General features: G+C 39.7%; 1 protein-coding gene across 3 annotated transcripts in view; it reads right to left on the bottom strand.

Moving 5' to 3' along the window:
- The window catches only part of FAM184A (family with sequence similarity 184, member A), a 223,162-nt gene that overhangs the window by 93,255 nt on the left and 113,462 nt on the right, over positions 1 to 16,445 (bottom strand). For all 3 annotated transcript variants that reach the window (XM_006878993.1, XM_006878994.1, XM_006878995.1), the window contains one exon: positions 12,919 to 13,041. In XM_006878993.1, coding sequence (XP_006879055.1) covers positions 12,919 to 13,041 — 123 coding nt within the window. The remainder of the gene's footprint in view (positions 1 to 12,918; positions 13,042 to 16,445) is intronic.

Below are 16,445 nucleotides of genomic sequence, written 5' to 3'. Positions count from 1 at the left end.
CTGTCCCTCCACCCTACCAAGCATGATGTCCCTCTCCAAGGACCTGTCTCTCCTTATAACATGTCCAAAGTATGTAAGACGAAGCCCCAGAATCCTTGCCTCCAAGGAGCAGCCTGCTTTAACCCTCTCCAGGATGAATGTTTGTTTTCTTGGCAGTCCATGGTACACAATAAAACAGCATAATTAACTCAAGAGAAAGAGAGAAATTAAGTCACCAATTTTAGTAGTAAATCTAGTCATGCTTCATACTAATATTAAACCTTGCACTTTTTAGTCAGATAAGTTTTCAATTTTCTTTCTCCTGAAACTAGTATGAGCTGAGAATTTTATCATTTGCAAGAGAAATCAATACTCACTAGAGATCAGATTCTTCTACATAAGGAACAAAAATGATATGCATCACAATGGAATGTGGCAAGGAGAAGAATCCTTTCCAGAGCATCTATTCAAATTTGCTCTTCTCTAATCTGTTCACCTATCCAACAGTCACAGTAACTTTTTCAGTAATTATAAATATGAAAATGAGTGTAAGCCCTGTCCTCCAAGCAAATATTCTGCTTCCAACTGCATGCAGGATAACATCCAAGATCTTTCACAGGGTATACAAAACTTTCACGTAACTCTGGAGCCTGAGACTGGTACAAGTGTTTTGTGATCACATTCCTGAAAAACTGGTATTCCTGTAATTCTACAAACTCTTGTCTCAAGATTTCTTTAGTTGTTACATTCAGTGGGAAGAAGAGCAACACTCTACCTAAAAAGTGAACTCTGAAATCAATACACCTTGGATTCCAATCCTGGACTTACCCACTATGTGCCTTCGGCAAGTTATGTAACTTTTCTGATTAGTAAGCAGAATATTAACAGTATTTACTGTACAGGAGGGAATAAAGATTGTTGTTGTTGTTGTTGTTGTTATGTGCCGTCAAGTTGCTTGCAACGCATAGCGACCCTATGTACAACAGCCCTACACTCTGCTCTGTCCTGTGCCAATCGCACTGTCTCGGAAACACCATCTGATTACCCTAATCACTGAATCAATCTACCTCATAGACGGTATTCCCCTCCTGCGCTCTCCCTCCACCCTAACAAGCATGATATCCTCCTCCCAGGATTGGTCCCTCATTACAACATGTCCAAATTATGTCAGACGAAGCCTCAGAATCCTTGCCTCCAAGGAGCCCAGTTTAACCATCTCATGGACGAATCTGTCTGTTTTCCTTGAAGTCCATAGTACCCTTAATACTCTTCTCCAGCACCACAGCTCAAAGGCATCAATTCTCCTTCTATCCTCCCTAGTCACTGTCCAACTCTCTAATGCATAATAAATGATTGCAAAGACCATGGCCTGTATCAGATGCACCTCAGTCTCCAGAGAGACACCATTGCTCTTGAGAACTTTGGAAAGGTCCCTAACAGCAGACTTTCCCATCGCAATACGTTTTTTTATTTCCTGGCTACTGGTGCCAAGAGTGTTGACTGTGGAGCCAAGCAAACGAAAGCTGTGAAAAATCTCAATCTCTTCACCACCCATCCTGATGCTGCCAATTGGTCCAGTGGTGAGAATCTTTGTCTTCTTGACATTGAGCCTCAGTCCATACTGAAGGCTTCAGTCCTTGACCTTCTGCAGCAAGCACTTCAGGTCCTCCTCAGTTTCAGCAAGCAAGGTTGTGTCATCTGCATAACGCAGATTGTAGATACATCTTCCACCAATCCTGACCCCACACTTCTCCTCATAGAGCCTAGCCTCCCGGATGATCTGTTCTGCATAGAGGTTGAAAAGGTATGGAGATAGGACACATCCCTGACATACGCCCTTCCCAATTTTGAACTATGCAGTGTTTCCTTGCTCTGTTCTGACCACTGCCTCCTGGTCCAAGTATAGGATTCGCATTAGCACAATCAAGTGTTCTAGGATTCTCATTCTTCTCAAAGTCAGCCACAGTTTGTTATGATCTACACAGTCAAACGCCTCTGCCTAGTTAATGAAACACAGATATACATTCATTCCTCTGGTATTCCCTGCTTTCAGCTAAGGTCCATCCTGGAGACATTACACACTTACAACAGCCTAACATCTACCAAGAAAACATTCATGTAATGTCAAGAAAGCTGTCTTACCCATCATGAAAAAACCCAAAACCTTTCTTCTAAAAAAGTAAAGCTTATTGCAGGCACAATGAATACACTAAACACACATATTCAGAAGAGATAAGTTGATGACCAGTTATTTGAAAAGCTACAGAAGAAGGTACAAGGGATGGAAGAAATAATAGAGACCATTAAGAAAGTGAATACTCAAGAGACAAGGACTCAAAAGAAATATATCAATAAGGAGCAACTTTAACAACTACAGGGGGGAAATGCAAAAAGATGGAAGGAAGAATTGAAACTATAGATAAAGAGGTATAAGAACTTAAAAAAAGCATCACAAAACAAAGAGAGTACAGCAAACATAGTACTGGAAATAACAGAAATTGCATGAAAATGTAATCCAGAATACAAAGATCAAATGGCAGACCTATTCAAAATGCTGTAGGGGAAAACAAAAAAGAGAAGAGATGGAGCAGAGTCAGTGAGCTGGAAAACAAGAGCCTCAATAAAAACACACTAGAAAAAAAATCAGAGATAAGACATGAAGAAAACATTAGTCTCATGTGAGATGACATCAGAACGAACAACGTATGTATGACTGGAATTCCAGAACATAAGAGGGACAAAAAAACCACTTGGAAAATTCTGGAAGAGATCCTAGAAGAAAACTTCCTAGGCATTATGAAGAACAGAGAAAGCCATATCAATAAGCTCTACAAACACCAAACAGACTAGACCCAAAAACATCAAGATGTATCATAGTTTGATTCTCTAAAATAAAAAAAGTAAGCAGAAAATACTAAAAGTAGCATGAGAAAAACAATAAGTCACCTATAAGGAGGAAACAATTAGATTAAGTTCTGATTTCTCAGCAGAAATGATGCAAGCTAGAAGACAATGGGATGGTATATACATTAAGCTGCAAGAAAACAATTTACCAGCCCAGGATTCTGTACCCAGCAAAGCTGTCCATCAAATATGAAGAAGAAATTCTATCATTGACAGAAAAGAAGAAACTTAAGGAATTTGTGAAAGCAAGTCCAAAATTATAAGAAACATTACGGAAAGTTCTTCACACAAAGGCCAAAGTAAAGTGGATGGACCACAGCAACCAGAAGCAACAGAAAAAGAAACACAGCAAAATGGCAACAATAAAACCTGGCCTGTCAATAATCATACTTAATGTGAATGGACTAAAAATGTGCTAATTTAGAAAAAAGAGAGTAGAATGGATAAAAAAACGAAAGCCAATCAATATGTTCTCTATAAGTGACACATCTAAAAAATGAAGGGAAAGATAGATTGAAAATCAAAGGTTGGAAAAAATATACCAAGCAAATGTCATCCACAAAAAAGCAGAAGTGGCAATACTAATCTTTAATAAAATAAGACTTCAGGATCAAAACCATCATAAAAGATAAGAAAGGGCATTATATAATGATTAAAGACACAAGTGATTAAGAAGACACTTACCTTGGTCAACAGATATGCACCAACTGATAGACCTTCAAAATATATAAAATAACAGTCAACAAAATTGAAGAAAGAAACAGAAAGCACCACAATAGTTTTAGGAGACTTTAACACACCTCTTTTACCAAACTGATAGGTCAACTCAAAAGAAACAAACATTCCGAAGCTCTAAACTATACAATAAGGCAACTCACTTTGTAAATGTATTCAGTGCACTGCACCCAACTAAAACTCAATTCACTTTCACGTAAAGTGGACATGGTACATTCTCCAGAATCTATCATACATTAGGACACAAAACAAGCCTCAACAAACTAAAAAATACTGAAATAATACAAAGTATCTTTTCAGACCACTATGCCATAAAGCTAGAAATTAACCACCCCTGTAGAAATTAAATAACACCATCCTGGAACATGAATGGGCTACAGAAGAAACTAAAATGAAATAAAAATTTTCTTATAGCAAATAAAAATTAAAATACAACATTCCAAAACCTTCGGGATGCAGATAAAGCAGTCCTCAGAAGGCAATTCATTGCAACAGGCACACACAGAAAAACGCTGGAAGAAAAATTAATGATCTAACTCAATACTTTCAAGAACTTGAAAAAGAATAGCAATCTAATCCCACAGCCTTTATAGAACAAAAGAAATTGTAAGAACAAGACTTGAAATAAATTAGATAGGAAAATAAATGGAAAACATGAGTAAGAGCTAGTGCTGTGAAAGGGTCAACTGACAAACTTGACAAACTTAAAAAGAGAAATAAAAAAAGAGATCACTTAGATAACTCAATTAAGAGTGATAGAAGTGGCATCACAATAGAACCTGATGAAATTAAACCAGTAATATTGGAATATTAATATGCTGAAGCAATTGGGGCAGAAAGGTCAAGGACTGCAGCCTTCAATATGGACTGAAGCTCAATATCAAGAAAACAAAGATTTTTACCACGGGGCTAACTGGCAGCATCGTGATGGAGAGTGAAGAGATTGAGATTGTAAACTGTTTTAGTTTGCTTTGGTCCACAATCAACACTCTTGGCACCAGCAGCCAAGTAATTAAAAGAGTTATGTATAGCTTTGGGAAAGTCGGCTGTCAGAGACCTCTCCAAAGTACTGAAAAGCAATGATGTCAGTCTGGAGACTAAGGTGGCCTGATATAGGCCATGGTCTTTGCAATCACTTGCTATGCATCAGAGAGCAGGACAAGGATGAGGGATGATAGAAGGAGAATTTGAACTGTGGTGTTGGAGAAGAGTATTGAACATACCATGGACTGCTAAGAAAAAGAACAGGTTCTTCCAAGAGAAGGTTAAACCAGGTTGCTCCTTAGCAGCAAGAATTCTGAAGCTTCATCTGACACATTCTGGACATGGTTCAAGGAGGGACCAGTCCTTGGAGTGGGACATCATGCTTGGGAGGGTGGAGGGACAGCTCAGGAGAGGAAGACCCTCGATGAAATGTATTGATTCAAGGATGGGCATAATGGGGTTGAGTGTACTAGAGACAATAAAATTGGCACAGGATAGAGCAGGTTTTTTTTGTTTTGTTTTGCTTTTTTGTGGTTTTTAGTCTTCCTCTTTTATTTCAAGTATACTGTTTGGTGAAAATGGACTTTGTCAAATGGCTAGTCACAGGTAGGGTCCACATCATCCAAAGCAGACTTCAAACTGGAAAAGGATTTGACTGCTTCTGACATGAGTAGCAAGAGATGCTAACCCTGTCAACAGTCTTAGTTTTGCACCTACATTATACAGTTAAGGCAAATGCCCCAATGTTGTCCATCAGTGGCAAGCATTTTCCAAGGGCACATCATGATAGCAGGCCCAGAGCAGAGCAGGAAGGGTAGAGGATAAGATCAGGAGAGTGAGCAAGTCTGAGAAGCCCATGAGGGCTGGGCTTCATGAGGACCAACATGTGGGTGCCATCCTTCCTGTAGATAGGTAGACATATCCAAATTTGTCATCCAAGAAACTGGACTCTGTGGATTTTCCCCCAATGAGTTCTTTGGTCTTCACCACCAGGTTCTGGTCCAGCTCTGCAACTGTATCATCAGCCATTTGACTGATCTGTTTCTCTATGAGTCTAATGGTATCCTCTGAGACTGTGTCCTTGGATTTCTTCAGATTATTCATTGCATTGGTACGAATCTTCCTTAAAGACTCTTTGGCCTTGTTGGTGTTCTGTTTGGCCAGTTTTACCAGCATTTCCCTGTGTTCTCTGGTAACTTTGGGAATGGGCACTCGACTTAGCATCCCTTCCACTTCTGGGTTCAGATTCATTCCACTTTCTCTTATAGCCTTGACAGCTGCAGCTGTACACTCTGGGAAGTTGGTCATGTTCACTAAAATAAGCTGTGGTGATTTCATGGATATCCAGCCAATCTGGTTTAAAGCAAGTGTCCCATCATCAGTTAACACAGTGATATGATCATGGTATCCTAGCGAGGTCCTTATATTGAGAGTCTTACTGAAATTATCTTTGAGTGCTTCCATTACAGACTTCATTCCTCCATCCACTGCTTCCAAGTTGATTACATCCTCAACCAAAGAAGCATTAATAGTCACTCTGGTTTGGGACTGTCCTTTTCCTTTGGCTTTGGCTTTCTTGGTAGCAAAATGGCAGACTTGTAATGCTGGATAGGCTATGTATTGTTTACGGTCACCTGGCTTCACATTCACTGTCTCTTCATTGTAACTTCTGAAACAGGTCTAGTCAGGGCTGCAAATGAATTGTAAAAGGCAGGATGGGCCAAGAGGAAGCACCTTACTCCCAAGGCCATGACTGAAGATATTCTTCGAGCATTCACAGGTTACTAGTGTAAAGCTGAAGCAGCAGCTGCAACTGTGGCAAGGATAGAGGAGTTTTTAGGGCTGTTGTACGGAGGATCGCTATGAGTCACAAGCGATTTGGTGACACATTAACAACAACAATATACTCTGATAAATTTGAAAACCTGGTGAAAATGGAAAAATTCCTTGAAACTCACGTCCTGCCCTGATTGACACAGACAGTTGTAGAACACTTGAACAGATGCAAAAAAAAGAAAAAATTGATAGGTCATAAAAAGACTCCCTCACAACAAACAAACAAACAAACCCAACAATCCTATACCAGATGGCTTCATAGCTGAATTCTACCATACAGAGAACATATTTAAATTATTGGAAAAAAAAATAGGAAAGAAATGAACACTAGAGGAGTCATACTATGAAGCAAGCAAAATCCTAATACAAAAACAAGACAAAAATATTACGAAAAAAGAAAACTACAGGCCAATACGTCTCATGAATATAGATGTAAAAAATCCTTAACAAAATCTTGGACAATAGAATCCATCAACATATTTAAAAACTAATTCATCATGACAAAGTGGGATTCATAACAGGTATTGCAAGGATGATTCAACATCAGAAAAACCAATCAGAAAAAATGAGTACTGAATAGCCCATAGACTACCAAACCCAAACACACACACACACACACACACACACACACACACACACACACACACTCCATCAACACTGTTCATCACATTAAAAAAAAACAACAACCAAATAATAAAAACCGTATGATCCTAGCAGAAAAGCATTTGACAAAATTTCAATACCCCTTTCTGATCAGCAAAATAGGAATAGAAGATAATTTCCTCAGTGTTGGAGCCTGGCTAACTTGTAAAGCAAGATTAACCCTGTACCAAAAGACCAGCAAAACAAAGTGCATCATGGCTGTAATATCTGCTTGATAGAAAACAACTCAAGGAAGCAGGATGCCAAAAAGTAAGCCATACTGCAGCCATTTTATGCAAGTAGCCATTTTGTGCCAAGTTCAAATGTGCAGATGTTTGAAGGTGAGCAAAACCAAGTTTAATCGTTCCTTGAACCCAAGCAACGATGTACAGAATGGTATGTCCCTCCCTAATGACTCTGTTTGGATGGCCTTGCTTGCTGCTAATAATAAAGTAAGCAATCTTGCAGGTGGTGGGGATATCAAAACAAATGTATTGTCAGCCTTAAGGCTGAGTTATTTTTCTATTCACTGCAAAAAGAATATAACACAGGATTTCAAGAATAAACTCTGCTATTCACCACCAGTGGCAGTCTCTCTGCATCTTCATTTAATCCTCATCCCTTCTCTCAGTGAAACTGTTCGATGTAACGATGCTGGACCCCGCTACCTCAGCATAGTAAAAAGTATATACGCAAATCCAACACCCAATATTATTGGAAAGACTAAAAGCATTCTCCTTGTGAACAGAGAACAGACAAGAGTGTCTACTTTCACCACTCCTATTCAATATTGTACAGGAAGTACTAGACAGAGCAATACAGCAAGAAAAGGAAATAAGAGGCACCCAGAATGGCAATGAGATGGCCAAACTGTTGCTATAGACAGTGATATGACAGTGTACACAAAAAAACCCAAGGACCAAATTAAAAAATGGCTTCAGCTAATAGACCAATTTAGTAGAGTGGCAAGATACAAGATTAATATACAAAAGTCAGTGAGATGCCTATACATTAACAAAGAAAACAAAAAGAAGGAAAGTAAGAAACCAATACCATTTACAACTACAAACAGATACTTAGAAATAAACTTAGGGAAAATAAATCTTTACAAAGCACTTCTTCAAGAAACAATGAAAGACCTAAATAAGTGAAAAAAAAAGTTCCCTGTTCATGGATAGGAAGATTCAATATAGTGAAAACGACAATATGACAATCCTACCAAAAGCTGTCTACATGTTTAATGCAATCCCAATGTAGATTTCAAATTTCTTTTTCAAACAGAAAAGGCAATTGCCAAGTTCATTTGCAAACAAAGGAGATGTCAAATAAGCAAAGCATTTCTGAAAAACAAGAATGAAGTTGGAAGCATAGCATTCCCTGATCTCAAAACCAACTACACAGCTGTAGTAACCCAAACAGCATGGTATTCGTACAATGACATTAATCAATGGAGCAGAATCAAGAACCCAGAAATTAACCTATCTATCTCTGTGGCCCTTGGGCCAAATTCAATCATTTTAGAAGAGTATTCTTTTTTTTTTTTTATTGATTCCATTCATTCATTGTTGCACCCTTCACCCCGCACAAACCCCACCCCCCTCCCCCCCATTTGCTCCTCTCCTTGAAAAGCAAAAGAAAAACTCCCTCATTGGTACACAATCCCCCCCCCGCACCTCCCCAAACCCCACCCCCTAGCCCCAAATATAATCCACTCTACAACCCTCATTGCATACTCCTACGATAAAAATAATGCTCTAAAATATAATACTTTTAGACTATTCTCTCCCCCATAGACTTCAATGCCGTAAACATATTTCATCCAGTTTTTCTCCGTCTTACCCCCACCCCAATGCCAGCCTCATTCTACAACAGTGGCACCATATAGCATTTGTCCCTTTGTGACTGAGATACCTCACGCAGCATAATGTCCTCCAGGATCACCCACAGAAGAATATTCTTTAAGAGACACTAAAGTCTTTTATAGCAATCACTTGTCTATTTGCTATACTGAACAACTCACAGTTGCTGTGTTACTATACACTATTCCATAGTTGTGATAAATGCCATAATAGTTACCCATTATGTAGAGTGGTTGGGTGAGCTTCCAGATTGATTCATGTTGGGAAAAAGAAGTGGCATCCACTTCCTAAACTGGATCCCTCTGGAAACTCTACAAAAGTGCAACAATGAATGACTAGAAACCCTAAGTCTCTGTAAACTTTCATTAAAATTAATAAAAAATATATAAGCATATTTTAAGCATATTGAAAAGTATAAAAAATCCATAATAAATAAATATACCAAGTGCTCTACTTTTAATACTCTAACAAAGCATGCATTAAATAAATTAATATCTCAAGTATTAAAAAAAATCATAAGAGACAAAATGGGACTAAGCTTAAAAAGTCTAGCCCATGGTATAAAAACCAGCCAGAAACACAAAATTAGGAGAGGATAAAATTGATGAATGGGACCGTCTAAAGGTTAATCCCTGTGTGCATCAAAAACTTTTTCCAACAGAGTGAAAAGAAAACTTTCTGACCGGGAAAAGGCATTTGTCAATATCATCTAAAACAAAAGTCTCATAACAAAAGTTTACAGAATCCTACATGCTCAATGTCAAGAAGACAAAGATTCTCACCACTGGACCAACTGGCAGCATCAGCATGGATGGTGAAGAGACTGAGATTGTACACAGCTTTAGTTTGCTTGGCTCCATAGTCAACAGTCTTGGCACCAGCAGCCAGGAAATTAAAAGGCACATTGCCATGGGAAAGTCTGCTTTTAGGGACCTCTCCAAAGTACTCAAGAGCAATGGTGTCTCTCTGGAGACTAAGGTGCATCTGATACAGGCCATGGTCTTTGCAATTACTTGTTATGCATCAGAGAGTTGGACAATGACCAGGGAGGATAGAAGGAGAATTGATGCCTTTGAGCTGTGGTGCTGGAGAAAAGTATTGAGAATACCATGGACTGCTAGGAAAACAAACAGATTTGTCCTGGAAAGGGTTAAACCGGGTGGCTCCTTGGAGGCAAGGATTCTGAGGCTCCGTCTAACTTACTTCGGACATGTAGTGAGGAGAGACCGGTCCTTAGAGAGGGACATCATGCTTGGGAGGGTGGAGGGATGGCGCAGGAGAGGAAGGCCCTCTATGAGGTGGATTGATTCAGTGACTGGGATAATTGGGATGGGAGTGTCGGAGACAGTGCGATTGGCACAGGACAGAGCGGAGTTTAGGGCTGTTGTACATAGGGTCGCTATGAGTTGCAGGTGACTCGACGGCACATAACAACAACAACAACAACAGGACCTCCACAAGAAGAAGACTGTCAACCCAATTACAAAATGGAAAAAGGACATGGAAAGACTTTTCACAGAGGCAGACATTCTCATGGCCACAGACACATGAAGAAATACTCCAAATCACTGGCAAGAAGAGAGATGCAAATCAAAATCACAATTGGATACCATCTTATCCCAGTAGCAGTGACAAAATTTAACAGGATAACAAGCAAGGAATGAATGTTGAAAGGATGTGTCCCACTATTGGTGGGACTGTAAAATGGTACAGCACTCTGAAAGGCAGTTTGATATTTCCTCAAAAAGCTGAAACAGATATTCCATGTACCCAGTTATTCCACTGCTAGGAATATACACTGAGAAAATAAAAATTGAGACACATAAGGAGATTTGTACACCAATGTTCATAGCAGCATTATTAACCATCACAAGAACATGGAAACAGCCCTTATGTCCAACCACTATCTAATCACTAAGAATTTTCCTTTTTTTTTCTGACACTCTACTTTACCAAGAGGGTGTTCTTCTCTAGGGATTGAACACTCCCAATTACAAGCCCAAAGTTTTTACATTCTCTCCTATGAGGAATATTCAAGCTGTAGTTCTTTTTCAAGACAGCTTCATTAGTATGACACATCATACCATAGCTGATAGTCTTTACAGACCCCACAACTCAAAAATACCAACTTGCATGAGAGTAAGGGTCTGAATCAGTCTCATCTTAGTTCCCTAAGTGACATTTACTCCTTTCACAATTTAAAGTTCCTTTGCGGGTTTGCCCATTGCAATCCTACTACTTTTAAAGACAAAGATTACAAATCAAAGTAAAATTAAATCCTTGAGAATATCAATTTACAAATCCTATGATATTTCTCTCTAGTCCCTCCTGGTGTGATGATTTTAGTTATCTTTGTTTCAAGGTGTAATCCATACTAAGGGAGTTCTGATGGCCTAGTGGCAACAAACAGCACTGTGATCCCAAAGGCATGTGGTTAGAGGCCACCAGCTGTTCTGCGGGAGAAGGTTGGACAATCTCTTCCCCTGCAATTAACTGCTTCTGAAATCCTGCTGTAAATGGGTTCCAACCCAATGTTACACAAAAACCACTGAGTCAGCTATGTCCCAATCTCTGTCATGCTCAATCCTATTGCAGTCACTGTGCAGTAATAAAGGCTTATAAAATTATAACCCTTTAAAAGTCTTAAGGCTTAAAGACTTTAAAAAGTCTTTGTTCTACCCCTAGCTTTTAAAAAAAAATAGATACTATATTAAGCATACTTTTGTTGTTGTTCATTGCTATCAAGTCAAGCACGACTCATAGTGACCCTATGAACAAAATGCCTGAAGCTTTTCTGTAACTACTGCTGTTTCTCCAGGTTCATCGTTTCCAGGGGCATATGATTTAGAAATGGATGCCACTCTTGTTTCCAAACTTGTCTTAAACTGGGAGCTCCACCAAACACTGTCTGGCATCTGACCCCCAATGGCAAAAGGTTCAGCTTCACAGCAAATCCAAATTACCTCAGTACAGCAAACTGACAGAAGGGTGCTGTTCAACTTAAAAGAACATTCTTACAAAATTAAGTAACACTAGGCCCTCAGGCCAAATAGACTTTTCTGGGAGCATGTGGTTTAGGAAGTGGATGCCATTCCTGCATCCGAACCTGAATCAGTCTGGGAGCTCCACCAAACACTGCCCATGATGGATAGCCAATTATGGTGTCTGACACATCTATGGCACAGTTGTTCATCATCACAGCCACTCCAAGATACTTCATTAGAGTAAAGAGACCGCTGCTGTACCACTTAAAAGAATGTTCATCCCAAAATTAATTAACATTTGGCCCTTGGGCCCTACTGCATTTTTTAAATTCTGGCATGCCAAAATGCTAGTGGACAATGAGCCAGAGACCCCCAATCCATCTGGCAAATCCACTTCACTGACACCCACTTGGGATGAAAAAAAGCCAAAAGTACCCCGAACGTTCCATACATGACCCTAAGCAAGATGTGAGACACTATCATGCAGCATAAAAACCAATTCACAATAGCCATCAGGCTGCAGATGTAGCCAAGCATTATTGCATTTTTTAATTTCAGCACACTCAAATGCTGGTGGACTAAGAACCAGAGACTCCCAATCCATCTGGCAAGTTCACTCAACTGACACCCACTTGGGATGAAAAAAAAGCATAATAAATAAGTAAATTTGTAAATATCAAATATGTAAGCATATCTTTATAGAAGGCTAAAGGAATTTTTCTTCCTATTTCTGTATAATGATGAACTCATTGGTTTTGCTTTTCCCCTTAAAAGCCTTTTGGTATACTTATCTTTTTTTTTTTACCATACACATTTACTTGTTGGACTATAACCAACGGATGGTGCAAAATTCGGCACCAAGTAAAACATTTTACATTATTAGATTTACTCCTGATGTTCTCTTCACTGAGGGTCGCCTACCTGTATAAAACCATCAGAATACAACATTATCATTAATAAGTAACATAGGTGATAGGCCTAAAAAAACCTCTTGCCTCTTGATTGGCTGTATTCAGCTTCTCTTCCAATTCTTCTTTCAGGTTTTCTAGCTCTTGCTGAAGAAGTTTTTTATCTTCTTCCATGTTTAGTTTCTCCTTTTTATATTGCTCTTCCAACTCCTTAGGAAAAGAGATATTAAAAAAATTACCAAGTTGTAAATATTGCATATGGGAGACCCAAGAAAAAGGTGATTCTGCTTTATACCTTGATAGACTGCTCTTCCAACTGGCCCCACTCTCTTAAATAGTTTAAGACACAGAGATTAACCAATTTGTAAATGATAAGAATATTTTGCTGGTCTAGCTCAATCTACAGTTAAAAAAAAAACAAACAACAAAAAAAAACCCCAACACCAACACCCAAAACAAGCACAGAATAATAAAACAGAAATCTGTCTATAAATGATAACTTGTTGAGAAAAAAAGAAATTCTCTGACTGTATGGCAAGATAGGTATTTCTTTGGCCTCATCAAGCTTCAGACACAGTCATGAATCAGAAAAAAACAATTAAAAGTAAAATATCAGACTCACTTATTTGTGCTATTTAATGTTAAATGTTTAAAAACCTTTTAGTCATAGTGTATGAGTCAAAACATTCTCATTTTTCTTACTATAGTTAAGAAATCCTAATAAGAATAGCACCTAAAATAAAAATTAAAACATGAGATACTATGCAGTGTACTCTTTTAAGATAGCTAGAAATAAAGAGGTCAGTTATATATAATATGTTGTTGAAGATGTGAAGCAAGTGGAATTCTCATTTATGTATTTATTTGATAGATGTAGCATGATATGGCTACTACAATCATTTCAGAAAAAAAAATTTGTCAGCTTCTTAAAAGTTAGACATACACCGAACATAATCCAGTTAGTCTATCCTCATGTATTTTATCCAATAAAAATAAGTGTACGTTAATACAAAAACATATATAATTTACAATACAAAACCAGAAACAATTCAAATGTTTATTAGAAAAAGTCACTTTACACCTATATAATGGACTAATAAGCCCAAAACCTGTTCATGTGATGCTGTTATGAAATAGGATTTGGGCTTGTCATGTTTATTAGGTTATATTCAAGGAGGTTAGGTCCTAAACCTAATCACTTCTGAATTAGAAAAAGAGCAAAATGAACCTGAACAGAGACACACACAATGGAAAGAGGCCATATGGAGACAGACACACAAAGAAATGCACCCATAAATCCAGGAACATAAAAAATTACTGACACCTAACAGCTTTTAATCACTAAATATGCAACTGAGAGCTGGACAATGACTAAGGGTGACAGAAGAACTGATGCCTTTGAGTAGTGGTGCTGGAGAAGAGTGCTGAATTTCCCACAGCTGCCAAAAGAACAAACATGTATCTCAGAGAAGGTGCATCCAGTGTGCTATTTAGAGGCAATGATGGTGAAGCTTCATCTCATATACGTTTGGGCATGTCGCTAGTAGAAGCCATTCCTTGGAAAAAGACATAACGCTTGGAAAGAAGAAGGATCAGTGAAAGAGAGGAGGACCCTCAATGAGAAAGACTGACAGAGTGACTGCAGCGATGGACTCAAGTGTGTCAGAGATGAGGAGGAGGGTACAGGATAAGAAAGGGTCCGATCTGTTTTTCATAGGGTCACCATGAGCTGTACTCAACTCAGTGGCACCTAACAACAACGATACTAGAAGCTAAAAAAAGGCAATGTCCCCTAGCACTATGTCTTCAATTTGAACTTCTAGTCTCATGAACTGATTTCACATGCAAGCAAGATTTTACGGAAGATTATCCAAAAACGACTGGAACAGCACATCAACAGAAAATTACCAGAAGTCCAGGCTGGGTTTAGAAGGGGTCGTGGTACTAGAGATACTGTAGCTGATGTTAGATGGATCTTAGCTGAAAGCAGAGGAATGTCTATCTGTGTTTCATTGACTATGCAAAGGCATTTGACTGTGTGGATCATAACAAACTGTGGCTGACTCTGAAAAGAATGGGAATCCCAGAACACTTGATCGTGCTAATGCGAAACCTATACTTGGACCAGGAGGCAGTCGTCAGAACAGAACAAGGGAACACTGCGTGGTTCGAAACTGGGAAGGGCGAGATGGAGTTCTGCCGCCAGACAGACCGGGAAGAGACCCAGGAAGAGCAATAGTCAGCCATCCACCGCGGAACTCCAGAGGAGCGAAGACTACCCACCACCGTGCGACCCCCCCTGCAGCCTGCACCTGTGTGACCCCCAACGAGCAACGCCCATGCCCCGCCCCCACCTCTTGGTGGTAGTGTCCAAGCCCTGCGCTCCTTACCCCCCTAGTCCCTTGCTTCCACGCACCTCAGCCCCAACCACAGCCCTGTGACCTCAGGGCACCACCGCAGATCCAGCCATCACCTCGAGCTATCAACCAAGCTGTTGTGGAACTAACCTGGCAGAAGAAAGGCCAGTAGGATCTTATCCGTGTTTACTGGGGCTGATTATCTGGGAGAGCACCTAAGGGCGTGCCCACAGGTGGGGAATTGGCCAAGCTCTCTTGGGTTCCCACCCAAAAGGAGCCAGCCAGCTGGCTTCTGTGAACTCTGCAGGCCAGCCAAAGGCTAGTGGGTTGGTGGGAAGTTGACCTTGACTATTCAGATCCTGTCGGATCCAGGACCCTGCTGGAGCAGGGGCTGATGTGTGAGGGCACCTGTGTAAGAGCCACCAGGCAGGAAACACTGAGAAAACCATTGGGTAGGAAACGGACAACAGGAATTTGAGTAAGGACCCCAGTCGTGAGCACACTGAGACAGCAGAAGTTTGAGCTAGGTCCTCCATGTGATTGACCTGCCCTTGCAATCACCCTACCCTTTGCCTGCCTCACCCCACTTGGCTCCGCACCAGTGCCTACACATCTGGGCAATTAACTTGCCTTTAAACAGGAGCACCTTGACCTGTTTTAGCAACAAGAGATTGCCCTAGCAGGCGCTGAACTGACGTTTTTCTGAAGTCATAAAGTCAGAGAAACACACAAGTTCGGTAGCTGCCCATCTGATCTCAAGACCATTGTCTTCAGATCAAGAACACATACCAATGTCTCGAAGAAAGCAAACTATCCCACACAATATACAAGAGCAAAGCAAGATGTCACTCACAAATAACGACACAAGAGCAGTGGATACCCTGAAATCAGAAAGGCTCATGGAACTTTCTGACACAGAATTTGAAAGAGGAGTGACTGAATATTTCCAATGGATGAAAGGATGCTACAAGCAAAGACCAGGAGGAGTTAAAAAACAAAACAAAACAATGCAAAACATTGCAGAGAAAACAAATAAGGCATTAGCAGCACTGGAAAAACAAGAATCAACCATTCAAAATTTAAGCTCCAGTGTTTCCGAGGCTGTCAACATGATGGAGGGACATATGAGCAGAGTTGATGAGATGGAACACAGAATCAGTGAAATCGAAGACAAAATTGTCACCACTGATCTGCTAGAGCAAAAAGCAGACTCAAAAAAGAAGGAAAAAGAAGAAAAACTAAGAATAATGTGGGACA

The sequence above is a fragment of the Elephantulus edwardii genome, unplaced genomic scaffold (assembly GCF_000299155.1).
Source record: "Elephantulus edwardii isolate Elephantulus edwardi_28Jun2011 unplaced genomic scaffold, EleEdw1.0 scaffold00002, whole genome shotgun sequence".
Taxonomy (NCBI): domain Eukaryota; kingdom Metazoa; phylum Chordata; class Mammalia; order Macroscelidea; family Macroscelididae; genus Elephantulus; species Elephantulus edwardii.
Note: the sequence above shows the minus strand (reverse complement) of the source record. Positions and strands in the feature narration are given on the sequence as shown.